The sequence below is a fragment of the Engystomops pustulosus genome, chromosome 3 (genome assembly GCF_040894005.1).
Source record: "Engystomops pustulosus chromosome 3, aEngPut4.maternal, whole genome shotgun sequence".
NCBI classification, from domain to species: domain Eukaryota; kingdom Metazoa; phylum Chordata; class Amphibia; order Anura; family Leptodactylidae; genus Engystomops; species Engystomops pustulosus.
In genome coordinates, this window is record NC_092413.1 from 47,027,366 (window position 1) to 47,054,718 (window position 27,353).

A 27,353-nucleotide genomic window follows, 5' to 3' on the forward strand; every position below is an offset into this window, starting at 1 on the left:
GCCCCGGTGGGGGATGTTGCAAGTGGCGTCACGAATCACAGGATATTTACTTCTGTGCCTTATCCTGGCACTAAAGACTGTACTTTATTAAGAAAAAGACTGTGCTGCCTAACCCTGCTGCCATCCGGGTTTAGGCCCAAGTATTTGTGTGTTTCTACATTGAACTTTATACTGCTGCCACGTGCTGTCGAGCGCCGCTCCAGCACTCAAGAGGTTAATTCCTGCAAGAACTGTGTCAGCTCTGCTACATCCGGCGCTGCTGCGCCTGAAGCATTTACCTCAGAGGCGTGTGGCGCAGCAAGTATTTCAAGCCCGCCAAATCTTCACTGGCGGGAACTCCAGAGGCGTCATTAGGCCCCGCCCCCTGCGCGAGTGGCGCGAAGCACCGTGGAGGAGGAGCTGGAGCGTGTGCGGCCGGCAACGAAGAGGGTTAATCGGCCATCTTGGATTTCGGCGCAGGCCGCGCCTGAAGCCTGCCAGCAGTGTGCGCCTCATCCGGAGTTCCGGCGCACGTGTCCTGCGACTGGAGAACACCGCGGAGCATCACTGAACCCTGCTGCCTGCCGGACATCGGGAACGGAGACCTTCATCCGGAGCTGTCCTGTCACCGCGGCTGATCCTGAGTGAGTACCGCTGGGGAAGTTAAAGGGGGGTAGAGATTGTTTCCGACGCTAGGTTATTGGCTCACCTCCCAGGGAATAGTGACTGTGTCTTAAAGTGCCCACGTCCCATTCTAGCCATCGCCCATAGCAACGGACATTGTGTAACCCTTCAGGCTTCCCTCAGCTAGGCCAGTCATGTCCGCCCAGGACGAAGATACGGGACTGGCGCAAGTCCCGTCCCCTGGTCCCTCCTCAGGGTACCGGAGCATGTTAAGTCCTCCAGAGAGTCCCTTCAGCCCTGCTACAGCTAGTGTCCCTGGGACTCCCACCATGATGCCTCTGACTATGCCCTACTATCTGGGGGCCCCCTGGTTACCCTACTACGAGGGAGAATCACATACTCTCCCTGAATTCAGGGACAAGTTGTTAGCCACCTTCGCCTTGCTCCCATTCACAGAGGAACAGAAAGTGGGCATCCTCATCGGGCAGTTGAAAGGACCCGCTCTCCGGGAAGTCAAGTCTTGGCCCCGAGAACAGTGTCAGAATGTGGTCCAGATTCTTGATAGGCTACGTAACACCTTTGACAAGTGTACTGTCTCCGAGTTGAAGCAGAAATTCTTCGGGAAAAGACAGAAGCCCCAAGAGTCCCTCCGAGACTTTGCCCTCTCCCTACAGGAGACATGGAAGGCCATCACCTGCCTGGAGCCCAAAGACGCTGAAACCTCTGATCAAACCTTAAGGGAACAATTTATTAATGGACTTGTTGATAGAAATCAAAGGTGTCAACTAAAGATCATCTCTTCTCAACATGCCCAGGCCTCCTTCCTTGAGTTTAAGGAAACTGCCATTGACATATTAGGGGACCGACCGCCTACTGGACCGCAGAAAGAGCCTGAGTCCGTGGAAATGGAGGAATCTGCTCTAGCTTGCTATCCAACGCAGTCGACATCACCTACTCCTGCGGCTACGGAAGTTGCTGACTTAGCAGGACAGGTCTCTAATCTGGCGGACACCCTGCATAAAATCCTCGATCGGTTGACCCAGGTGGAAGTGACTATCTCCGCTATGAGGAGGAAACCTCCAGAGAACCCGGTACGGTCAGCTACTCCTCGTGAATCTCCGACTAAGCAGCGCCCAAAAGAGGCGAAGTCGTTAAGCACCTGGAGTCAGAAGAAACCCCGCCAGCGGTGCAGCTACTGCCATAAATATGGGCATGAAGAGAATGATTGTCGTCAGTTAAACGACAAACCCTTGGAGCTAAGGGACGACCTCCAAGGGAAGAACTTGTAAGTCCCCGAGATGCTAACTGGATGCCCAGGTTCGTGGGGACTCGCCCCATGGTTCATGTAACAATCAATGGAGTTACCCTACCGGCCTTAATTGATACCGGCTCTCAAGTGACCACCCTCCGGAGTGCTGCCTTCGAGAAATGCCGAGGAAAAGCATCCCTAGTCCAGCCTCCAAAGGCTTACTTGAACATTATTGCTACGAACGGAAAACCTGTACCCATCCGCGGCTACTGGGAGCCCACGCTAACCATTGGAGACACTGAGTTAACCAGACAGGGCGTAGTGGTGACACGTGTGCCCGAAAACGGTAACTTCTCCCTGGTACTGGGTACCAATGTCCTCCGCAATTGCTACCCTGAAGTGCTGAAGGCTCTCCACGACTCCCTGCCAACAGTGCCCAACGGTTCCCGGAAGGTAATTCAAGAGACTATGCAGGTTCTAGCGGCGCAACAGAAGTTTGCTGGCCCTAATGGAGAAATCTGCAGAGCCCGGATCAAGGATCCCCAACCTGTCCGCCTTCAACCTGGGACTGAGACGTTAGTATGGTGTCGAGCCTGCATGGGCGTCCAAGGTCAAGACTACCAGGCGATAGTAGAACCTCTACCAGCTGATGAAGACCTGCCCATTCTAGCCGCCAGGAGCCTAGTCACCGTATCCCGAGGACAAGTACCCATTCGATTACTAAATGTGGGAGACTCCCCAGTGGATCTGAGAAAGTACCAAGCCGTAGCCACTCTCTTCAGTGTCCATCCTGAAGACTTGGTGGAAACCGCTCTGTCTGCCTCCCAACAGTTGGAAGTGAAGCCAAGTGCTGAAGGTGAGCCTGCCGAGCAATCCTGGTGGCTTGAGCTCAATATTGGAGACGACGATTTTACTCCTGCAGACCAAGTACAAGGTGTCCTGGATGTCGTTATGAAGCACCACCAGGCCTTCAGCAAACACCCACTGGATTTTGGGCAGACTACTCTGATCCAACATACCATCCCTACTGGCTCTCATCCTCCTATCAAGGAACGATACCGGCCCATACCTCCAGCCCGCTACCAAGAGGTGAAAAAGCTGGTACAAGAGATGAAGACAGCCAACGTTATCCGGGAGAGTCACAGCCCATGGGCTGCCCCGCTGGTCCTTGTGAAGAAGAAGGATGGAACCCTTCGATTCTGTGTTGACTATAGGAAGATCAACAATATCACCCACAAGGACGCCTATCCTCTGCCTCGAATCGAGGAATCCCTCGCAGCCCTAGGGTCAGCTGCCTACTTCTCTACCCTGGACCTGACCAGTGGCTACTGGCAAGTGGCCATGGCGCCGGAAGACAGAGAGAAGACGGCTTTCACCACCCCAATGGGCTTGTTCGAGTTCAACAACATGCCGTTTGGGCTATGCAACGCCCCAGGCACATTTCAACGGCTGATGGAGAGATGTTTGGGTCATCGCAACTTCGAGACCGTCCTGCTATATTTGGACGACATCATCATCTACTCCAAGACTTATGAAGACCACCTCCACCATCTGGCTGAAGTCTTCCAAATCCTGACCCAACATGGGTTGAAGGTCAAGCCATCCAAGTGCCACCTGCTACAGCCTAGCGTCAAGTACCTGGGACATGTGGTGAGCGCTCATGGAATTGAGCCAGATCCAGAGAAGATTGCAGCTGTCTACGACTGGCCTACCCCATCAACCGTACGGGACATCAAAAGCTTCCTGGGATTTGCCAGTTATTACAGGCGTTTCATCCCGAAGTTTGCCCAGCTGGCGGCTCCCCTGCAAGAGCTCCTAAGGGGCCTGCCAAAAGAGAGCCAACGTTCCCGAGTATCCATTGAGTGGACGGCCGAACGAGAAGCTGCCTTCCAGATGCTCAAGCAACGGCTGACTGAACCTCCGGTGTTGGGATATCCAGACTACAGTCTGCCTTTCACCCTATACACTGATGCCAGCAAGCAAGGTCTAGGGGCGGTATTATCCCAGCTCCAAAACGGAACTGAAAGGGTCATAGCCTACGCCAGCCGTTCCCTCCGAGAACCGGAGCAAAACGCCCAGAACTACAGTTCCTTCAAGTTGGAGTTTCTGGCGTTAGTCTGGGCTGTGACCGAAAAGTTCAAGGACTACCTAGCTGCATCATCTTTCACTGTCTTCACAGACAATAATCCGTTGGCGCATCTGAACACCGCACGTCTTGGAGCACTGGAACAACGGTGGGCCTCCAGACTTGCCAATTTCAGCTTTACCATCAAGTACCGGGCTGGTAAGACCAATGACAACGCCGACGCTCTGTCCCGTCTCCCTGACCAGTGGGAGGGACCCTCCACGGATGCTCAGTGGGAAGATGTGGAGATGCCAGCGTTCTATGCCCGGTTTGTGCGTCAAGATGCCCAGAGAGTTTACTCCCTACCGACAGAGGCAGAGCCAGCGACTCCTCAAGAAGAGTCAGAGCCCCCTGCGGAGAAGGACCTCTGGATGAGTCTTCAGGCTGATAGCCGTGCCATAGGAGAAGTAATGGACTATCTCTCTAGTGGGCGAGTGCCTGAAAGAATCCGGCGCAGAAGAGCTGATGGAGAACTGTCTCAATTGTGGCGCCAGAGAAAGACTCTGAGCATGCACCAAGGTCTGCTCAAGAGAAGAACTCTGGACCCTATCACTTATGATCGGATATACCAGATTCTGATTCCCAGGAGGGACGCCAAGATAGTACTGGAAATGTACCATGACCAGTCTGGACACTTTGGCGCTCAGAAGACTGAAGCCACCCTCCGAAGGCGATTCTTCTGGGTCAACATGAAGTCCGACATTGAAGCCTGGTGTCGAGAATGCCCAGCCTGCGCCATCGCTCGAGGAGAGCGACACAATCAAAGGGCCCCTCTACGTCCCATTGTGAGCCAACGGCCCTTGGAGATCCTGGCATTGGACCACGTGAAGTTGGAGCCCAGCAGATCCGGTCACCGTTATGCTCTTACGATCATCGACCACTATACCAAATTTGTGGTTGCAGTACCTGTCAGAGACCTGTCTGCAAGGACCACCGCAGCGGCCCTGTGGAAGAGCTTCATCCTCCCCTATGGCTGTCCGGACCAGATCCTTACGGACCAAGGAACAGCATTTGAGTCCCAAGTCTTCCAGGAGCTGTGCACTCTATATGGCTGCAAGAAGCTGAGGACCACAGCTTATCATCCCCAAGGCAACGGGCTGTGTGAAAAGATGAATCAGACTCTAATCAATATGCTGAGGACTCTGACCCCTGCAAAAAGGGCTGACTGGCCAAAACTATTGCCCGAATTAGTGTACCTGTACAACAATACCACTCATTGCTCCACAGGATACACCCCGTATTATCTGATGTTCGGGAGACACGGCCATCTCCCTGCTGATATGACCTGGGACATGGAGTCCCCTGATTCCCAGTCTTTACTCCCTCAGACTGACTGGGTTCACGAACACCAGAGGCGCCTGGCGGATGCCAGAGAAGTTGTGGATATGCGGTTGGAAGAGGCCCGAGAGAAACAAAAAAGGGACTTCGATCGTAATGCCTGTGCTGAGCCTTTTGCCCCAGGAGATCGAGTGTGGCTGCGCAACAACCATCCTACCAGTAAGCTAGATGGGCGTTGGGAGCGTGAGCCATACCTAGTTAGGGACAGTCTCTCCCCTGAAGTCTACGAGATTTCAAGAGGAGACCGTCCACCACTCCGGGTACATAGGAACCGGCTGAAGAGATGTCTTCGTCCTTTTGCCCCTATGTCTACACCTCTCACCTCGACCCCCAACTTACAGACCTCCTTGTGTTCGCCTACCCCCAGTTTCTTGGAACTTGTGACTGTGCCTCAATTCTGTTTTGTTTCCACTCCAGTAAGAGGTACCTCGCAGAGACCATCATCCCCACCGCAGTCTCCAATACTGCTGCCTGTGGAGGATGATCCGGCTCCACTGTCTGCAACCCCTGAAACATCAGAGCCAGCTGAGACTCCGACTCCAGCGCCTGAATCAGAGGACGACGATGAGGAGATTGTTATCTTCTCCAGGCCGGAACTTCGAAGGTCTCAAAGGGAGACAAAAGGTAAAGCTCCTGCGTACCTGCAGGAGTACCAGCTGGTGACCCGCAGGAGCAGGAGGCAGGTACGTTTTTCTGGCACCGAAGTACTTACCACCGAAGAAGATGCAGAGTAACCCCTGAAGGGCTGTAGCCCACTTCAGGTACTGTGTATATATGTGTATTTATCTCTCCTTACCCCAAAGAGCCAGAGACTTTCCTGAGACTCTCATCCCTATTTATCTCAGTCAAGAGACATACCTTGAACTGATTACTGTCCTGTGCTATGATAGCACCCTTCCTCTGCCACAGCAGAGATTTCTTCAAAGGACTCTGTCCCTCTACACATAGAGGAGACCCTTTTCTTCTCAGTGCACTTTTCCCCACATCAAGGGCTGTACCCAGAAGATGGATTTTGTCAGTAGAGACCTTCTGTGAGACTTTTGCCAGATACTCCAGGGAAAAGTTGCTATTGCTATTGACTATTATTTTGCACTTAATGCCTTCCTTTTTAGGTACGGACATTCTGCATGCACTTTTTATGCCTTTTCTTTGCAGGAAAAGAGACATTTGCTACCGTGCTACTCTGAGTAGCCTATCTATCTGTAACGTTATGTTATAAGATGTGTACCCATTGGACTGCTAAGCCAATGTGATTTTGCTAACCTGTTGCACACTGTCATATCTGCCAGTAGTCTGCATTAACCCTTTCATAGGCTTTTCAGGTTGTAGAGTGGCTGTGTCGGACCGTCTCTATGTAGTACAATGTTTTATTGTGTCACATATGCCGATGTATGCATATATACACTATATAATTGCCGCCAGGGAAGAAGTGTTGATAAAACAAATATACAGGCCTTGGTGCAAGGAGTGGATTACAGGACATGACACCACACCTTTCCTACTGTACAGTTCGGTTTAATGGCGTCAGCGACCAACTGTCATACAGCTACATGTTTTTGTCTTAGTCCGACACCAACCCAGGTGCCTGTCTCCAGGACCATGGGCGGTTTGTCCCTACACCTCACACAGCCTGCACTTCCCAGAAGTGCCTTTAGCCCCCTCTGTACCCCAAAACATCTGTAGTCGAGCCGAGGGCGGCTCTTTCAATTGCCCCCGGGGTATGCAACACCCTCGCCGATGCAATGGCGAGGTAGGGTTTGCGAATACGTCCCACCTGCATGTAATCCCATTACACTACATGGTCCTGATAGGACATAGCGGTATTGCAGTGGTGAATCCTGCCTGGCAAGGCAGGAGTTAAGTATTTTGTATAATGCCAGATGCTGTTATCCAATGATATGTGTTACATCCTGTGCTCTGTAAGCTGAGATGTGATTGGAGGAGCAGCCACCACCTGACCAAAGGGAGGTAATAAAAACTCTGGCCAGGAATGTTCTGGAGACTAGATTATTCTAGTGTGGAATCCTAGTAGAATCAGTGAGTGAGTGAGAAATCTCTGTCTAGCCCATACCAGAGCAGGAAGAGCTTAGCCCCTGCCTCTGAAGAGTGGAGCATTAGACTAGAGTTAGTGTAGTGAGGAAAAGGGGTATCATCTTACCTTTGAAGGTGATACCTGAAGCCCTACAGGACAAGCTGAAGCTTCCTACCAGGACACAGCTGCCTCCCAGCCTGCCCTCTACTTCCAGGCTGGTGAACTATCTCCTGAGGCTCCCTCCAACTCACATCTCGGCACCCTACCTACCTGTTAAAGGCACGTTTGCTGCGGTTCCTGCGGTTCAAATAAAGAACTGTAAGTTGTTTTCTTCAACTTCTGTCTCCGTCTGGTCCCTGCTAATACGGCTGCCTTCATCACCGGCACCCTGTCCATCACCCAGAGACTCACACTCGGGACATCAAGGGGTTGCCCCAGGGAGATCCGCTATAGCAGCCGCTCCCTCATCATTTCTTGCCAACACCACCCTGCTGGAGACCTGCCAGGCTGTAGGACAGCCCTCCGGTTCCCCCGTACCAAGCACCGTGACAATAGCGTGCTTAGGCCGCAACCGCCAGCCACTCCGGTACCGCGGGCCCCGGCTGTCTCCAGGCCTCACCTCAAGGGCTAGGCCCCGGTGGGGGATGTTGCACATATAACTTTATTGGCCTGTCACCTGACATTGGGTCTTGTGTATTGCTGTATTTATGAGCTCCTTCCAAATGATTCTAGGAACAGACCTTCTATTCTTGGCCAAATAGCTACTAACATAGTGAAGATTACTAGAGAGCTGTGTAGTAATATATAGACCTGCAGACTGTTATTACTGAGCCTAAACTGTATATATACGATATCAGAACTGATTTTATATTTATACTGTCGCCATCTTATTGCTGTTATATACTGTATTACACACAACAAATTCTTGGCCTTAGAAACAGGTTATGAAACCTACCATCTTGTACAAAGTACTGGACGCCCTCACACTCAAATTTCCAGCACCATGAATAATTGCTCATTCATTTCAATGTTGTCAGGAAATATTTGACTGCAATCCCTTATACAAACATTAGCTTTGTTGCCCATCCATATGCTGTATGATCATCACAAAGCATCCAGCTCATGTTATCGGTGCCATGATTACTTCACATTTGTCTTTGTTTTATATCTTAAAGGGTTTTTTCGTGCATAAAAAATTGGTAGCGGGTAGCGTAAAATTAAGATAATAGATGTTTTATGGGCTCCTGCCGTCTCTACACTCATATCTTTTTCCAGGGTCAGTAATACAGGTTACCTTTAAGCAGGTCATAGCTACAACAAAGCAATGACAAGATGTGTGTTTTTGGCCCCATTCTATATAATACATTCAACTCATTGGGAAAATGTATCATCTAATAATAACATTATTACTAATGATTGATATAAGAGATCTTGAAATGTATCTGGAACAACAAATTGTAGCATTGTACTTGATTATGTTGGATTTGGATTGAATTTACTATGTAAATGTTATTGTGGGTGTTACTGATTGTTTATATAGTACATTCAGGTGACACTCATAAAACATGACCTTGCTACATTTAAACTTTTCCGACTAGATAAGTATGTAAGATAACAGCAATGACCTGAGAAAGTATAGGTATAGTAAACTGGTAATACAGCTATTCCTCCTGAACACATACACACGCACACTCAGCTCAACATGTGTGTTCTCAATGGGGAGAGGAGAGTAAGCTGTTGCCCTATTCCTCTGGCAAAAGGATGGGGTAAAATAAAAATGCACTCCAGGTAAAAAATATACACCTTCTGATGCAATACATTCACTTTCCTGCAGTGCAATCTCATGTCTGCGATGATCAGACACCATATTTATGGTTGGAATTTCTTTCTGTTCTTCTGTTATCAATTACGGACCAGTATCAGGAGGGCAACTAGACATTGTACCATCTGTACTTGCTAGGAGGAAAGTGTGATAATACTTTTAAAATATACCCTTAAACATCTATAACACCAAATACATATAACCAGAAGGCTTCATTCCAACTGTGTGATCATCAGTAGTAGCGTCATAGGAGTTTGTGCTCCCCTTGTGATGAGCCTGTGTACCACTGTCAGTGTGGGACTGGCCCACTGGCTCATCTCTCTGTAAGCCCGGCCCACCAGCTCAGAGTTTGTGCAGAGCGACTGCTTACTGTGCTGTAATACAGCCAAAGCTCTGCACCACTGCAGGGGCATCCTCAGTAGAGATGATGTCTCCCCTCCCTCTACTGTGCTGTGTAGTCATTGATGTGTAGTCAGCAAGGACAGAAGGGGAAAACAGGTGAATGTTTCCAGGGACAATGTCACGTGTGCATGAGGTGGTGCCATGTTTGTTACTGCATCTCGTGCACAAAGAAAAATATCTTTTTACATGTGGTATCTGATGCACTATTTTTTCCTAGGTTTTCTTGGTAAAAAGATCCTTGAACCAAGAGACATACGACATTATAATACAGGCCTAATCCATATCAGATGTCCTATTACGGCTCTCAATGAAAATGATTTCTTACAATGTCCTACTTTAGGACTATATTTTAATATTATTGACATGCTTTGTGCCATAGAGTCTAACACCTCTTACCCGAAAGCTGTACTTCACCTTGTACTGACATTGCATATGTAATGTGCAAAAGCCACCACTATTTAGACATTAGCTGGAGGGAAATGGAAGATAAAGTTGGCAGGACTGGTCTGATCCAGCCTTGAGCTGTACATAGAAACCACTGGTTTCAGCCTAGGGCATACGACTGAACTCTTATGCTCTCAATTGATCGAGGAATGCATGCAGAGATTTTCTGTTCTACTATATATTATGGATAACAGGCATCTTCTCCAACAAGATCACTTATTTTTAAATTTACACACTGTGTATATTTCTTACCCTACTTTAAAGAGTTAATTTAACCAATAATGTTCTCATACTGTATCATGGAGGACGACAAAAGACACAGCAACATTACAGGTTTCTATCTGTCTACAATCACACAAATATGAGAACAAGTAAAGGGGAAAATGGGTTACAGGTCATGTGTTCTCCTGCTCTGGAATGAAGAAAAAGTATCATAAATCACAACAAAAAAGTTCCAAGACATTATGAAATGTGCACAAATCTGAAGGGTGATGATACATAAAACATAAGCCAATATCTTGTATATTACATAATGTTACATAAGTGACCCCCTTTAGTCCTGCAGTCTTTCTAAACACACTTGGGTCTTAACCATTATGTGCATTTGCATTCAAGTGGCGGGCGTTCTCTCCTACAGAGCCGCTTGTTGCTAAGAGGAACACATACCCTTCTGACACTGGAAACTTGGCACCAAGTCATGCATTTTAATAAAGCTTTACCTCTCGGCAGGGAGAACTGAACTAGTGACCGCTAACAGGCAGAGTATGTTTCTTTACTTATAGTCTTGATGTAGTACCATAAGATTATGCCCTAAATTATTCCTTCTATATTAGTAATTAAAATGAAAAGAGGTGCAAGTTCAAGGTGCGTTGTAGAAGGAAATATGGAAGAAAATTAGAAATATTGTTAAAGAGTCATGTGGCCAAGGATATATTATTTTTAATCCTTTCCCCCAGAAATAAATATATCTCGAAAATGTCACATCATATCTATCAGACAACTTTAACATGGAAGCTTAGATACAGCTCTATGTATGGTAGATACCTCCATAACATACATAAACATGTAGCAGTCAGCTATGAATAATACTGTAACCCTTGCAGCTGCATTTTGCTCTAGAGCCCTTACTTGTCTACATACTGAACCAGTGTTACTTTTGGCATAAAACTCTAACAATCTCCTCACAGGGGAAGGGTCATCTTTGGCAGCATGCATATCATAAATCTCAGAGCATAGAGTGCAAGTATTTACAATAACTTATCATCAAAAACATTAAAAGGAATCAGTTGGTGAGAAACAACTGTGTATCCACCGTAACGTATGGGATAGTTCACAACTACGACCTCAACAATCCCTATAGATATTACCAAAGTGAAAAAAATGATTGTGGGTAATACACAGATGAATGGACAGGACCAACAATGGTGTTACAACTGTAAGAGCTCAGTTGTGTGATATGAAGAGGTGATCTGATAACAGAAACACAGACCCTATAGAGACCACTGTTTTCTATGAATAATTAAATAGATTTTTGTTAAAAATACCGGAAAGATTTATTGTACGCCAGCGGTCATATGCCAGCGCATGATGAAATCCTCCACCCTTCGGCTGCCACCTTATAATTAATAATAATTAATTTATTTATATAGATGGCGTAAAGGGCATAATAATTGCAATCGATAGCGATTCACTAGCAATTGCGATTATTTAAGGGCTTCTACCCCAGTTTCCTGATTAATCTCCCCCCATCATCTTTATGTAGGTTCTTATTTCTCCAGGTCATAGAAAATCAAAATCAGCTTGAGAAATCTTATAGGACATCTACCACCACGATCAAGGATTAAAAACCAAGCACACTTATATGCTTGTGTGCCCCATCTGGCAGGACCTGCTCTTCTTTTATCTTCTTATGCCCTGGTTTTTACAAAAAAAAGGCCTTTAAAATTATGCAAATCAGGGGCCTTGGACTCATTTGCATAATTTTAAAGACTTTTTTTTTAAACCAGAGGAACCTAAAAGAAGAGCAGTGTGCTTAGTTTACAATCTTTGATCCTGTTGCTAGATGTTCTTTAACTATGTCTCATCACTAATCTAAGTTGTTGTATCCTTTAGTGGCAGATAATAGGGCACATTTACTAAGGGTCCAAATCACGTTTTTCCGTCATGTTTTCCGAATTTTACCGTTTTGCTCTGAATTGACCCGGGTTTTTGGCTCACGCGATTGGATTGTGTTGTATCGGCGCCGGCTTGCATGCGACAAAAACGGGGGCGTGGCCGTCAGGAAAAACCCTAAGGTTTCAGAAAAATCGCGCTATTAAAAAAAAAACTTACATGCACCAGGAATAGGAAGGTGAACTCCGGTGGACCTTGGCGCAGCAGCGACGTCTGGTGGACATCGGTCGCACGACCTTAGTGAATCGCCGGAAGACCTGAATCCTTGTCAGAGAACGCGCCGCTGGATCGCAACAGGACCGGGTAAGTAAATGAGCCCCAATGTTTTCTTAGCACTAAAATTCTGTGGTTAATTAAATCAACTAAACCTTAAATACCTAAAAAGATATAATTGCTACTCTTTCATACAGAAGAAGTCATATGAATGGGGTATCTCTGTATCTCCCCCTGTTTTTAAACTTATGCAGAACCATCAAATATGCTGGAGTGATAGAAGAACTGAAGAAGTTATAATAAAAAAAATTCTGAACTATCAAAAATGTTTCAGAAAACCCCTTCAGGCTTTTTAGAATTGGGTTTATGTAACCAAAGATATTATGAACAGCAGAATTTTAGCAAGTAATGACAATCAGACTGGAGAATCGGGTGTCAAATACAGATCTGACATAGAAGTATTTCAGCCTTTATATAAACTTATCCCTTTGAACACTTTGAATTTCCATAAAAATGTGCAATCGGGTAACGTGTCAAGTCATCTGTAGAGCAAACATCTCAGTGTGTGATCCCATCAAGTCTGCTCATGCCAAACTGTTTGGGCTTGTTCCTATTTTAGCTTCACAGTGAGCTCTTAAAGAGATAGGACACAATATAATTTGCAATGTCTATGAACACGTGAAGTAAAGCTTCAGAAGTCACATATCTAGATAATCTCAGCATAAAAATAATATGTAACCAATCTACAAATAAAAGCAGATGGCACAATTATTCCATCTTGGGCATAACTATTGGGCAAAAGTTGCAAATATTTACATTGGGTTAGTTTGACAATGTCATGTACTCCAGATTTGTCACAGCTGACTTTAGTGAAAATCTACCATCAAAAGCAGACATGGATAAATTCAAGGCACTAACTCATAGATCCTGGTTTTTGTTATTTGTTATCCATAGCCTCCTTCCGTCTAGTATTTTTTTATTATGCTAATGAGCCTCAAGGGCTACCAGGGCGGTTCCCAAAGCCCCTTCATGTTGCAGATTCACAGGCTGTTACACTGTGCAAAAGCAGCTCCCCACACACACACACACTTCCACTGAATCCGGAAATGTCCTCTGCTGCAATGAGAAGGCAGAGGGAGGGAGAGACACAGCCTGTGAATCTGCAGAGCTGCTCTGAAGCTGCTTTATTTTAAAAGTTGTTTTTAGAAGGAAGGAGGATGGATAATGGATCATGGATAACAAGTATTCGAAGATAGTTGCTAAATCTGTTATCACTTCTGACCATATAACACTGCAGATAGTGTTTGGTAGCAGCCCTGGAGATCTATGTAATCATACCTTTGCATGTGTTGTTAGTAGCAGCAGGACTGTGGAAAGTGCATAAATATTCCAGGATTGTAGCTGGATTCAGAGCACTTTGTACACTGGTTTGCGAGATCTCCAACCTGATAGTATTCACTTATTCTATGGATAGGGCTATATATCAAACCAAAAATACCCCTTTAATAGATTTTGTTGAAGGGACATCTACTTTACAGTAATAGGTTATCTTGCCTGTTAGAAGAGGATCTAACATTTGTAGCTTGACTTCCAGGTCACATTAGCTTAAAGCCATGTAACTTATATGTTAAATACTAAAAAGAACCATGACTGTAGGCGACAGGTCAGATGAACACCGCCTAATAGTTTTGCCCTGACAAGGACAAATGTGTAAATTAGCCCAAAAGAATTCCTCTGTTTATGACCATGTGACCTGTGAGTTCTTCATCGCCTGCATGCAAAGTCACAGGACTTGCATAGATTATTCAAGTCACAACATCACATAATGTAATGAAGAGAATACACAACACTCACTTCATCTTACTGCCTTCTTCATTTGTCGACATTTCTAACAGTTGGTAGTTGTGAAACTGGTTTTTAATAAGGAAGACACTGTGCCCAGAAAGTTGTGGTACAACATGCCCTACTTTGGATAATGACGCTCTGTAGCTTACATATAGCAGTTGTTCCCATCCCAAACACTGTGGTGGATATGTCCCAAGTCACGGCTGCCAGGCATGTAAGTGATTGCAATATGATGCGGTAAGTCTATTGGAAAAACTATCTAGTACTTATCGCTGGACCACCTCAAGCCTGGATACAGTGGCATAACTAGGAGTGTCAGGGCCCTATAGCAGGCTTCGGCATGAGGCCCACCTTCCCACTTAAAAAATTTACATATTTGTAAACTCACACATGCAAGTTACAATCACACATTTATACACTTATGCACACTCATATAGAGCATATATACACACATACAGTGACATATACAAACACACAGCATATATATATATATATATATATATATATATACACACACACACACACACACACATAGTTTATGCAGACACCATACAGCATATACACAGATGCAGCATATATACATCACATATATGTTATATACATATAATGAAGTACAATGTGCGGCATAATATGGATATAATAATGCACATCCTCCACTCTTTAGTGTGTCAGGTCGCGTGGTGGGGCCCCCATAGCAGTTGCTATGGTTGCTACCACTGTAATTACGCCCCTGCCTGGATACAAGATATGGTTAGGCATGGAGGTACATATATGGTATCCTCTGGTACATTTAGTGTGGAGGTGGATAATTGGAGGAAGAGGTCACCTTCCTTGTAATGATGGCGGCAATCAAAGAAACGCCTCCACACTTGTACTTCCACGTTCACCCTAGGGATATTGGCCACCTTGGTAAGCTATCCTCCTCAATGTGCTCCTCAGTGAGCTCCTCACATGCACTGCACTTTGCTAGCTGTGCTAATTCACTTGGCCTCTGCTTCGGCCTGTCTCCTCAGACCAATACCAAGACTTACTCAGACCAAGACTTACACTACCCAAACATTGCCTCTGATAACCTTTTTATAGGGTGGGTGCATTATTTTTTAGTTTATAATTGTCTACCATATACATGGTCTGTATAAGATATATAGGATGTGAATGGTTTTCCACCATATATATGGTCTGTATAAGATATGTAGGATATGAATGGTTATGTATATAGGTAGATATGTAGGATGAGAATGGTTATGTATGTATGTAGATAGATATGTAGGATGAGAATGGTTGTCCCCATATACATGGTCTGTATAAGATATGCAGGATGAGAATTGTTGTCCACCATATACATGGTCTGTATAAGATATGTAGCATGATAATGGTTATGTATGTAGGTAGATATGTAGGATGATAATGGTTATGTATGTAGGTAGATATGTAGGATGAGAATGGTTGTCCCCCATATACATGGTCTGTATAAGATATGTAGGATGATAATGGTTATGTATGTAGGTAGATATGTAGGATGAGAATGGTTGTCCTACATATATGTGGTCTGTATAGGTTATGTGTAATGTCAATGTTTACCTGGCCTATATGTGCAATGTAGGATTGTCCACTATACTCATAGGGGGAAGTCTATCAAGAGTCTGCTAATCCCCGGTTGCATATGTTGGAGATACACTAAGAGGCGACTGGATTAATTATATGGCTGGATTAAAACCGGCACTGGTGCACCAGAAAATGTGACCTTTTCATGGCTTGTACGTCAGAAAACTGGCATACAAGCCATGATAATGTAAGCTCTCTCATAGACTGCCCTCTTCATTTTCATAGACTGTAAACTCTTGTGAGCAGGGCCTTAGCTCCTGTTGTTCCATATTATTATTATTATTATTATGACAAATGCCCCCCAAAGTCTGAATGTATGATGCAGAATTTTCTGTAGCAAATTATAACCCAACCTATGTATACAGCATAGATTTCTTACCTGGTCCAGCTCCCTAATGGCTGGCTTACGAAAAGCTTAATGATAACAATTAAAATGCATGACTACAATGTAATAATTATATGATGTGCATACGGTGTGTACAATGATAACATAATTCTGGAAGTAAATAACATGTTTTTATACATACTGTAGTTCACCCCTGGTTATTTGAATGACAGCTCATTTTAATGAAAGAGAAACAGACAGCACTTTTCAGGAGGTTCAATAAAATTAAAATACTGTATATAAATATATATGTCCTACCTATATGTGATCTTGACGTGAGTTCCCGGCTCATCCCTTTCCCAAATTAATGCAACTCTTTCTGGACACTGATGGACGTGCTTGTCTAGGCAGTTCACTAGACAGGGAGAAAAGGTACACTATTAGAAAGTTACAACTAATGTACAAAAGTAAAATACAACAGTCAAAGCATAAGCAAACCTGTCATCATTTTATAGAGCAGGGCTGCTGACAAATGTGCATACATACATATATATTTGACAAAAAATTCAGCATCATGTATTTATTGATCAATTTTTTTTTTATTCTAAGCTTAGGAGTTGTCAAATGGACAGGTTCCATCCAAACTAAAGCCGCCCATAGTATCATAGTATATAAGGCCAGAAAAACAAGTCCATCAAGCCAAACATTTAAGAATTAAACAAATTTTTTTTTCCCCATAACCCGTGATATTATTCCTCTCCAGAAAGTCATCCAGGCCTCTCTTGAACATGTACATAGAGTCCGCCATAACAACCTCCTGCGGCAGAGAGCTCCATAGTCTCACTGCTCTTGCGGTAGAGCATTCCATCTATGGTGATGGTAGAATCACCTCTCCTCTAGGTGTAGAGGATGCCCCCTTCGTCCTGGTCACAGGCCTAGGTATTAACAGGTCCTTGTACTGCACATTCAGATTTTTCGACATTGTAATAAGGTCTCCCCTCAGATGTCTTTTTTCTAAACTGAATAATCCCAAATTTTGTAATCTGCCATTGTATTTTAGTCCCCTCATTTCCCTAATAATCTTGGTTTCTCTCCTCTGCACCCGTTCCAGCTCTACTATATCCTTTTTATACACTGGTGCCCAAAACTGTCCACAATATTCCATGTGTGGTCTGACCAGTGATTTGTCCTTATCCTCTCTTGATACATCACATTGTATTTGCTTTAGCAGCAGCTGCCTGGCCTTAGTCACTAAAATTAAATTTACCATCCACCAATATCCCCAAGTCCTTTTCAGCTCCAGTTTTACCAAGTAATTGACTACAGGCAGTCCCCGGGTTACATACAAGATAGGGACTGTAGGTTTGTTCTTAAGTTGAATTTGTATGTAAGTCGAAACTGTATATTTTATCATTGTAGTTCCCGACAATTTTTTTTTTTTTGCCCCAGTGACAATTGGAGTTTCAAATTTTTTTGCTGTAATAGGACCAAGAATTATCAATAAAGCTTCATTGCAGACAATTTTAAGCTGATTATTGCAATCTGGGACTATTTTAAAGCATCCAGAGAGCTTCACCAGAGGTCACAGTGGGCAGAGGGGTCCGTCTGTAACTATGGGTTGTCTGTAAGTCGGGTGTCCTTAAGTAGGGGACCGCCTGTATTTAGAACATAAATGTACTTTTTGTTTCCATGGCCCAAGTGCATAACTTTACATTTATCTACATTAAACCTCAACAACCATTTCTCCACCAACTCCTCAAGCTTCCACAAATCCCTCTGTAATGCTATACTATCCTCCTTTGTATTTATTACTTTACACAGCTTAGTATCATCTGTAAATATTGAAACTTGACTGTGCAAGGTCATTAATAAAAATAGTGGCCCCAATATTGACTCCTGTGGCACTCTAATGGTAACGTCAACCCAATCTGAAATGTGCCATTAATGATGACCCTATGTTTTCTATCACTAAGCCCATAACAATTGAGAGACTAATTAGCATAGTTAAACCAAATATGCTCTACTGATGGATGGAGTAATGCATACAGCATAAGTGGTAAACAGTCAACTTTAAATGAAATCTACCATCAAAATCCATCATGATAAACCAGGGACATTACTCATAGATCCAGGCACTGTGACTGTAGTAATCTTCTTACATTTGTTATCCATGGGCTCCTTCCTTCTAAAAAAAAACTTTTAAAATTAAATAGCCGGAAGGGCTATGTGAGTGTTACCATAACCCCTCCATGCTATACTTTCACAGGCGGTTACACTATCTCCCCCCCTGCTCCTTCAGCACTTGCCCCTCCCACTGTCTATTGTAACCTCACACAGTGGGCAGGGGAAATTGCACAGTGTAATAGCCTGTAAAGCTACAGTACAGAGGGGCTCTGCTAGTGCCTCCAGAGCCCGTGTGGCTCCATAACATAATTATAAAAGATGATTTTAGAAGGAAGAAGCTGCAGTGCTACCTGCCACTGAAGGCTTCTATTGTATACAGAGGCTAGCGGTGACGTCACATCGACAGTGCACGCGCCTGCTAAAGCAGCAGTTACAGTCTGTAGCATCACTGCTGCTATTTGTCTAAAAACAGAGGCCAGTGGTAACGGTCATTGCCACAGTTGAATGGGAACACTAAAAGAGATGAGATTATAAGGTCTTTATTGTTTACACAACCCTGGACAAGCCCTTTAAGTGATCTATACAGTATATATCCAAAATATGAAAGTAGGTTTACCAATATACTTATATATACTATATTATATACTATATATACTATATTTTTAGTTTGGCAGTATGTAAAGTTTATGTCTTTGAAGGACAGGTATGTGGATTAGCAGTATAGAATTAGTTTAAAGTCTACTCTGGATTCTAATAGAATTGGCAGGTTCCCTCCAGCTCGCTCCCCGTTACTTACATAAGCTGCTTGTTTTTGGTACATTACATTCTATAATGCCCGCTGGGGTCTCAAGCAGGTTGTGTTGTTGTTCTGGCAAGTGGCCAGTGGAGCAATGGCAACCTAATCATTTGTCAATTATACCACATGCAGGAAAGCAGTCCCAGCAATACTCTGCATTGGTGAAACCCGGGGAACCTCTGAGAGCACATATTTAGGCAAGTGGTTGGGAAAAAAAAGGAAATATTCATACTATTCTGTCCAGAGAATTCCAGTGGAATTTCCTTTGACAACAGGAAAGGCTAATGATTTAGTTCCTATTCCAACTAAATCTAGAAAAGCAAATGGCTAGAAAAAGCAGTCCCTTTTTCATGATAAGTATTCAGAAGTGACGTAGACAAAAGTCAATTTATTCATGATAAGAAAATGGGTAGAAATCAAGGATTTTTCATCAGTTTGACTGGTTGACTGGTATACTGCACTAGCTTTATTATCCAGCAATAGACACTGTGATAAATCTGCTGCAATTTAAGTCCTGTTTATATGTACTATCTGTTCCTGTATATATCTAGTAATATTGGTTCTAGTAATGTATTTATGTAGTAAGGTTGGTTCTGGTGCTGTATTAATGTATATACTCAAGTATAAGCCGACCCAAGTATAAGCCGAGACCCATAATATTAACACAAAGAACTGGGAAAACCTATTTACTCGAGTATAAGCCGAGGGTGGGAAATGTATTGGTCACAATATATAGCCAGCCAGCCCCCTGTACTTTATAGCCAGCCCCCTGTAGTATATAGCCAGCCAGTCCCCTGTACTTTATAGCCAGCCCCCTGTAGTATATTACCTGCCAGCCCCCTGTAGTATATAGCCTGCCCCTGTAGTATATAACCTGCTAGCCTCTGTAGTATATAGCCTGCCAGCCCCCTGTAGTATATAGCCTGACGCCCCCCTGTAGTATGTAGCCTGCCAGCCCCTGGAGTATATAGCCAGCCAACCCCCTGGAGTATATAGCCTGCCAGCCCCTGGAGTATGTAGCCTGCCAGCTGTCTGGGTGGCCATGGGCCCCCTAGAAGGCTTGGGCCCCGGGCCACCACCCAAAACACCTGCATTTTAATCCACTACTGTTCTAGCTCATTTTTAAACAGGACCTGTCAGGGTGATTTGGACCTGTGATTTAGTGTCTCAAATCACCCTATATCTTAAAAATAGAAGCACTTGATATGAGCCTCAAGGCACATTGGACTCATTTCTGGTGCTCCTGGCACCTGTATGTTGCTTCACTGAGGGAGGAGCAGTACACACCAGCTTCATTACACATGTGCACCTACAACACATGCATTGGATCACCAGGGATTTTGGAAGCTGAACCTAGGTCCAGTAAGGATGTTGATGCAATTGTGTAAGTAAGGACACCGGTAACAATACTGCAAGCTTAGAGCTGTATCCTCAGATAACCCAATCATCTTTAGAAACTGCTGTGCAAATTCCTCCCTGGAAAATAATTAGAACCAGCAGAAGCAGCCCTAACAGATCCCTTCACATAATACAAAACATATTAGTTATTTAACTCTACACTGCACAGTGAAGCTTCTTCCATGTCCTATGCTTCACCGAGGACACAGACATTTCTTCTGAAATCACAATACCACAAGCCTCCTGTTTTGCTCATCTATGCCAAGTTGTACCAATGAAAAGGTTACTAAGAGCTTTGTTGCTATCTTCAATTCTTTACACTGCAGCATGTAAGCAGATTAGCTTTTTACAAGCATCAACCAACCATAGGATGAGACAGACATATAGGCCCACATTTATTAAAGTGTTTGGGCCTGTTATCTGTCTGACTTTTCACTCCTAAGAACATGCAAACTGCTTGCACATGTATTTATAAAGTATCTGCGCCAGGCTGCATGCACAATGATGTATGCCCGCATGTCTACAGCTGGGTGGGCATATGTCACCTGCGATGGAGAGGAGGAGGAGACACCCCCCCCCCCCTCTCCATACCGATCCACGGCGTATGGCCCGTAACACGGGGAAAGATAGGACATCTCCTATCTTTTCCTCATGTACGGTGCATTACCGTATTGCTTCGAGTGGCCATTGCCGGTCTATGGGGGACGTATATACAGCCCTGAATACAGATTCATGAAGACCCTGCTCCACAATGCATGAATCTGTCACACTCTGCACAGTTTGCACTGTTTTTGGTAAATTTGGGTCAGAGCGTGCGGCACAATTCTGGCAGATGTTGCATGAAACTTTGGCCCACGATCCGACTATGCGCTGGAACACCCCTTTATGTGCTGAATTTTATGTCGCCTTGGGCATGGTCGCGGACACTTTATAAATACATGTGTGAGCAGTTTGCACTGAAAAGATCATGCAAAGTCAGGCAAAAAAAACTTGTGCAGGGGCTTTAATAAATGTGGGCCCATGTATTTCTAGCCCAAATAGGATGTCCTGGAAGTGTACATCTAGTGAATTATATATATACACAGTATGTATATATATATATATATATATATATATATATATATATATATATAAGCACAACCTGCCATATACATTACAGGTTGGATCACATTCTGAGGCATCATCAGTTGGCACAGCGTGGTCACCACACCCTGTGATGCCAGCTCACATGAACAAAAGAAAAACAACAGTACACAATAGACATGTGATGTACCCGCACACCATGCCAGCTGCCTTAACTAGGCAACACTTCGATACGTGTGCAACAATCTGCTGCTGGGGGAGATTTATCGCAAGTGTTTGAGAGCAGAAGTGTTCTAGTTGTTCTGATAAATCTCCCCTATAGCGTTTATGTATATAAAAGGAAACAATCACTGAGGCTGTTCTCAGAATGGAAATATAGTTATTATTTTGTCCCTGGCTCCTTCTCCCAGAAATACTTGTTTGGAGTATCAATCACTGTATTGCTGCGGGCAGGACACATTCATTATACACTACATGTGACACAAGCAGAAGTTTCTCAGGAATTTTTTTTTTTTACATTGTATAAGGCACGCCCCCTCTTATGTGGTCGTAACCAATCAGCTTCACAATCTGAGCCCAGCCCTCTCCTTGGAGGGCAGTACAAGCAGTGTCACTGTTATGCAGGCCAAGACATACAGAAGACGCTGTTAACCCTTCCCACTCCCACAAACAGATGACAGTAAAATAATGTTTTTATTCCAGAAAATATAAAATAACTATAATGCAGATGTGCCCCCAAATACACTGCAGCTCTACAAACGGTTAACTTATCAGGGAGCATTGGCACAGCATTTGGTTAGTGAATTTAGATGTACAATATGGAAGCAAATTGCAGAATAGTGAATCTTTGTATACTGCATGTTAGCAGGTACACTGCCAGAATCTGTCCCATGTTCATACAAGTGATCTGTGTCCTGGTCATTATAGCTCCATATGGAACAGATAAATATTACAGACCGTTATTGTCATGTTAACTCATTCCTACCCAGAGCCCTCTATTTCTTGGTAATATTGCGGCATGTCAAAACATTCCAAGCTTATTATGTATTTGATAGTTTTCACAAAACATATTGCCGGGGATTGATCTATTATATACATTATTACACCTTACCCCCATAATCTGGTTATCACACTTACCAGATACATTGAGCTGTCCACCAAGGAACCATTTTACCCGGCCTTCAGAGAAGTCACAGTCCTTGACTGTCTCATGTGGTTTTACCCAAGTCAGCCTCTCCCTGGCAAGAACGCCCCAAAATGTCTCCGGGTCTTTATTTGAGAACTGCAGGAGGTCCTGGAAGGTCTGTACATTGGGTAGTGCGGTTGATTCTGGCATATATGAGTGGACATCCCATTGGGTTCCTGGATTATGATAAGATGGTTGTACCTTCTGTTTCTGGTATGAAGCACAGTATCTAACCCCAAGTCTTCTCCAGGGGCAGATTCTTGCAGGTCCCTGTTGCTTGGTGAGGAGTTGCTGCAGAAGTAGTCTACTTGTTAGATTTGCTGCCATGGTGAGTGATTGCATGCGAGGTATAAAGATGTGTTATAATAGTCTCATAGCTTTGCAGGAGGAGTGATTAAAAAGTTGCAACAGGTTCCCAGATGGAAGAGTTTCTGTGCTGATGATAACTGAAACTGCAAAACCATCTGCTGTAGCTGTGCTGCTAGAGTTACACGAGCCCAGAGCTCCTCCTTATTACATATCCAGGAAATGTACATGAAACTTTTCTGCGCCTCTTATTACAGTTCATTGTCCCTCGTATAATTCATGTGCAAATGACACAGGAGTCTTCGAGGAGGCTGGTCTGGGGATTCCTGCTGGGGTAGTGGGTTTTTCTTATCTGTGGGCAGAAGCCTCAGTTGTAGCTTTCCTTATCACAGTGTCTTGCTTTGAAAGGGAATAGCTGCCCTCTCATCTGCACAGACCTGATCTGGAGTTTTGAGGAAACAATTCATTTATACGTGCAAAATGCATCCTATTATAGAGTTGTCTTCAGTGGGAAGAAAACATATACACACCAGCAGGGTCGGCTCCAGGTTGCAGTAGGCCCCTGGGCAACAGAACCTCAGTGGGCCCCTTCGCAGGGAACTCACGATGCAGCATTCAAAATTCAGAAACTAAAACAGTCTCCTGTTCCCTAAATCATTTATATAGCTGGGCAGGCATATATAGTGGGCAGGCATATATAGGTGGGTAGGCATATATAGTGGGCAGGCATATGTTTATATAAGGGTTGCTCCACTCTACACCTGCGTGAGATAAGTTCAGTGGGGGGGAATGCATTAACACTGGCACATTTGGGCAAATTTACTTACCTGGTCCTGTCGCGATCCCGATTCGGACGGTCCGACGAAGATGAAGTCCAGTGGATTCACGAAGCTCGTGCGCCTGAGTTCCTGCATCCGTCGCTTCCCCCGCCGAGGTCCACCGGAGTTCACCTTCTTCTTCCCGGTTCTTGTAAGTGCGTGTCTCGCAATTCGAAATGTTAAATCCCCCGTGTAGTCCGAATCCATCGGGTTTTCTGACGGCCCACCCCTCAATTCGTGCAAGCCGGCGCCGATGCACCAAAATCCCCTGTCAAATGCGGCGCAAAACGGAAATCGTCAGAAAACCCGACGAAAATGTGCTCTGCGGACCCTTAGTAAATGAGACCCATTGTGTACCAGCATTTTTTACCCCCTAGCCTGTGCCCAAATGAAATATACACCAGGTCCTGCTTGGCATAGATTTCAGCTGTGACCTGCACCAGTATCCTGGTTCATGGTGTTTGTATGACCGCTATTAGTCAACTAGTCTCATCTTTGGATTACCGCATTGAATATATATTATAAATGACATGTATGTATGCTATGCTGTAATTTCGGTACTGACTGTGCAGTTTGAGGTCCGGGTGTCTTGGCTCTGAAAGCTATTGCATTGTGATTATAGCACGTAACCTCTATGCCTCTTCACCCTTTGTGAACAAGACGAATAGTTTCTTCATTGATGAGTGGCAGGAGTCATTGTCAGCATAGTGAAGGAAGAGTCTAATGCTGACATCGGTTAATGTGCTGTGATGTTAGATTGCTGCACCACAGCGCTGATAGGAGAGGCAGAATGGAGCTGATAAAAAGAGGGTTTTGCTAACTAAGGGCTAAGTGCAGATGGTCCAGGGGAAATATATGCCATACATTGGCCTTTGAAGTTCTTGGACCTTGACTTGTCCATCTGAGTGTCAGTGAGCTATAGTCTGCAGTGGCTTGTCAACTGTGAGGCATTGATGGACAGGGGGCCAAAGTAGGCTTGTCAGCCATGGACGTGTCAGTGGCCTAGAGGCGTGGAAAAAAAAGAGTGACTTGTATCCTTTGGAAATGTTGTGTAGTAGGTCATCTTGTCCTTAGGAGACCCAAAGGAAACAGATGTCATTTTAGTAAATCTAATAAAAGTCCTTTTGCTTAATGGTCCTCCTAATACATAACCCTCAACAAATAATACCTCATTTCAGACCATGAAAAAAGATCTACTGATGATCTACTACAACACTGAAGGTAGGTGTAACCAGGCTCTTCTAGGAAGAACTGCATCTGGAGTTGAGTGGAAATATTAGGAATAGGTCTAGGCTGCAGATACTATGCAGATACTGTACATGTACTGTATTGTAACTGTTTTACATAGGGCTGTAATGTTTATATGCCGCAAACATTTTATTTGCCTCCTTTCAGGTCCTACAACCAGGTATTCATCAAGATGGTTTGTCTTTATATATCTAGCAATGAAAAAGGTATGTTGCACCATGGCCCCCTACTTCTTCTTTGAAAAATGGGCTATTAAGTGGAACACTGTTCTGAGTGTTGGTTTACTAAACTCCTTGCTCCTGGAACTATAAAGTGTAACTAAACCTTAGAAAATAAAGTAAAAAATAAATACATTTTAATATAAAATGGACAAGGGTAAGAAGTGGACTGTTTCTTTTTCAGGAAGCTCCACAAAAGTCACACACCCCTGACATCATGTGAGAAAAGTAGGAAGTAATGGGAGCCGTCTGAGACTTGCATAATAACCACCCTGAAGACCACCAGACTTTATAACCATCCTTGAAGAACACATACCTGTAGATAAGTTTCTGTCTTAGAACCTGGTTTTTCAATCTCAGAAACTGGCATCCATAAATCAATCTCTTGGTGTCCTTATAGACGATATATCAATAGGCCGTCAATACTCGGATGGGTGAACACCAGTCTGATAGGCTGACCGCTTTCAGCTCAGTGTACCTTTGTTTAGAGGGCTTCAGACAGCTGTTCAAAAAATGCTATGGGGGGGACTTATATACTCGAGTTTAAGACGACCCGAATATAAGCTGAGGCATCTAATTTTAACGCAAAAAATGGGAAATACCTATTGACCCGAGAATAAACCTAGGGTGGGAAATGCATTGGTTACAGCCTCCGCCCTGTATATAGCCAGCAAGCCCCTGCCCCCCAGTATATAGCTATTCAGCCCCTTGCCCCCATATATAGCTAGCTAGCCCATGCCACCTAGTATGTAGCCTGCTAGCTCCCTACCCCCATTATATAGCTAGCCAGCCACCGCCCCCAGTATATAGCCTGCAAGCCTACTGGCCCCAGTATATAGACTGCCAGCCCCCCGCCTCCAGTATATAGCTAGCCAGCCACTGCCCCTCAGAATATAGCCTGTCGGATCCCTGCCCCACCTGGTATATAGCCTGCCGGCCCCCTGCCCCCCAGTATATAGCCAGCCAGCTCATGCCCTCAGTATATAGCCAGCCATCCGCCTGCACTCAGTAAATAGCCAGTCAGCTCATGCGCTCAGTATATAGCTAGCCAGCCCCCTGTCCCCCAGTACATAGCCAGCCCATCCTCTCAGTATATAACCAACACATGTCCCCCAGTATATAGCCAGCCCGCACATGCCCCCCAGTGTATAGCCAGCCAGCCTGCACATGCCCCCCAGTATATAAGCAGGCTGCCATGCCCCACAATATATAGACAGCCAGCCCATGCCCTCAGTATATAGCCAGCCTGCCTGTGCCTCTCAGTATATAGCCAGCCAGCCTACTCATGCACCTAAGTATATAAGCAGCCTGCCATGATCCACAATATATAGACAGTCAGTCCATGCCCTCAGTATGTCCAGCGCACCTGTTGCTCCCACCCACAAGAATCTGCCAGAGGACCTGCCAGGGGCATTGGAAAGGTGGGTACTGAGTTTATTTTTTTATAGACTGGAGTAAAAGCCAAATTAGTTTTTTTCAGCACATTTTATATACTCGAGTAAATACGGTAAGTACACAAACATAGTCTCATTAATTCGATTTAGGTATATAGAGTAAATAATATGTTTTGTAATTTGTAATGTTTTTAGACATTTTTTTAAATAAATTCCTGTGCTGGCAACCACACTTTCGTTCTGTATTATCTTTATGGAAAGTAAATTAGAGAAGAGTGCCTTAATAAAGCTTAAATGAATGGAAATCAATAGACAGAAGAATTTCATAGGTTTTTAATAGTTTCTAAAAAATGATAAGAACAGTCTCCTCTCTGTAGCACAAGAGCCTTATCTGTGTGTATAGCCTATAGTGACATACAACAGGACAGTAAAGCTGTCATTAACTCATCCAGCACCTACTGATAGTAACATGATTCTCTTCACTTGTCAGTGTATACATCGAATCTGCTCAGCTACACAGATGTGGAAGAAGTCCTGGGGTTTATTGTTACTGCTCTAGTGTGAAAACTGCAATGCTGTATTTCAAGTGACAAAAATATATATTTTT

At 44.4% G+C, this 27,353-nt stretch overlaps 1 protein-coding gene across 1 annotated transcript in view; it reads right to left on the minus strand.

Annotated features, from left to right (window-relative positions):
* ACSS1 (acyl-CoA synthetase short chain family member 1) overlaps window positions 1-23,348 on the minus strand; it is a 62,643-nt gene extending 39,295 nt beyond the window's left edge. Inside the window, exons 1-2 of the mRNA XM_072140682.1 lie at window positions 22,714-23,348; window positions 16,494-16,590 (exon numbers count right to left, since the gene is read on the minus strand). Of these exons, the coding sequence (XP_071996783.1) occupies window positions 16,494-16,590; window positions 22,714-23,104 (488 nt within the window). The 5' untranslated portion in view covers window positions 23,105-23,348. The remainder of the gene's footprint in view (window positions 1-16,493; window positions 16,591-22,713) is intronic.
* Window positions 23,349-27,353: the final 4,005 nt, after the last annotated feature.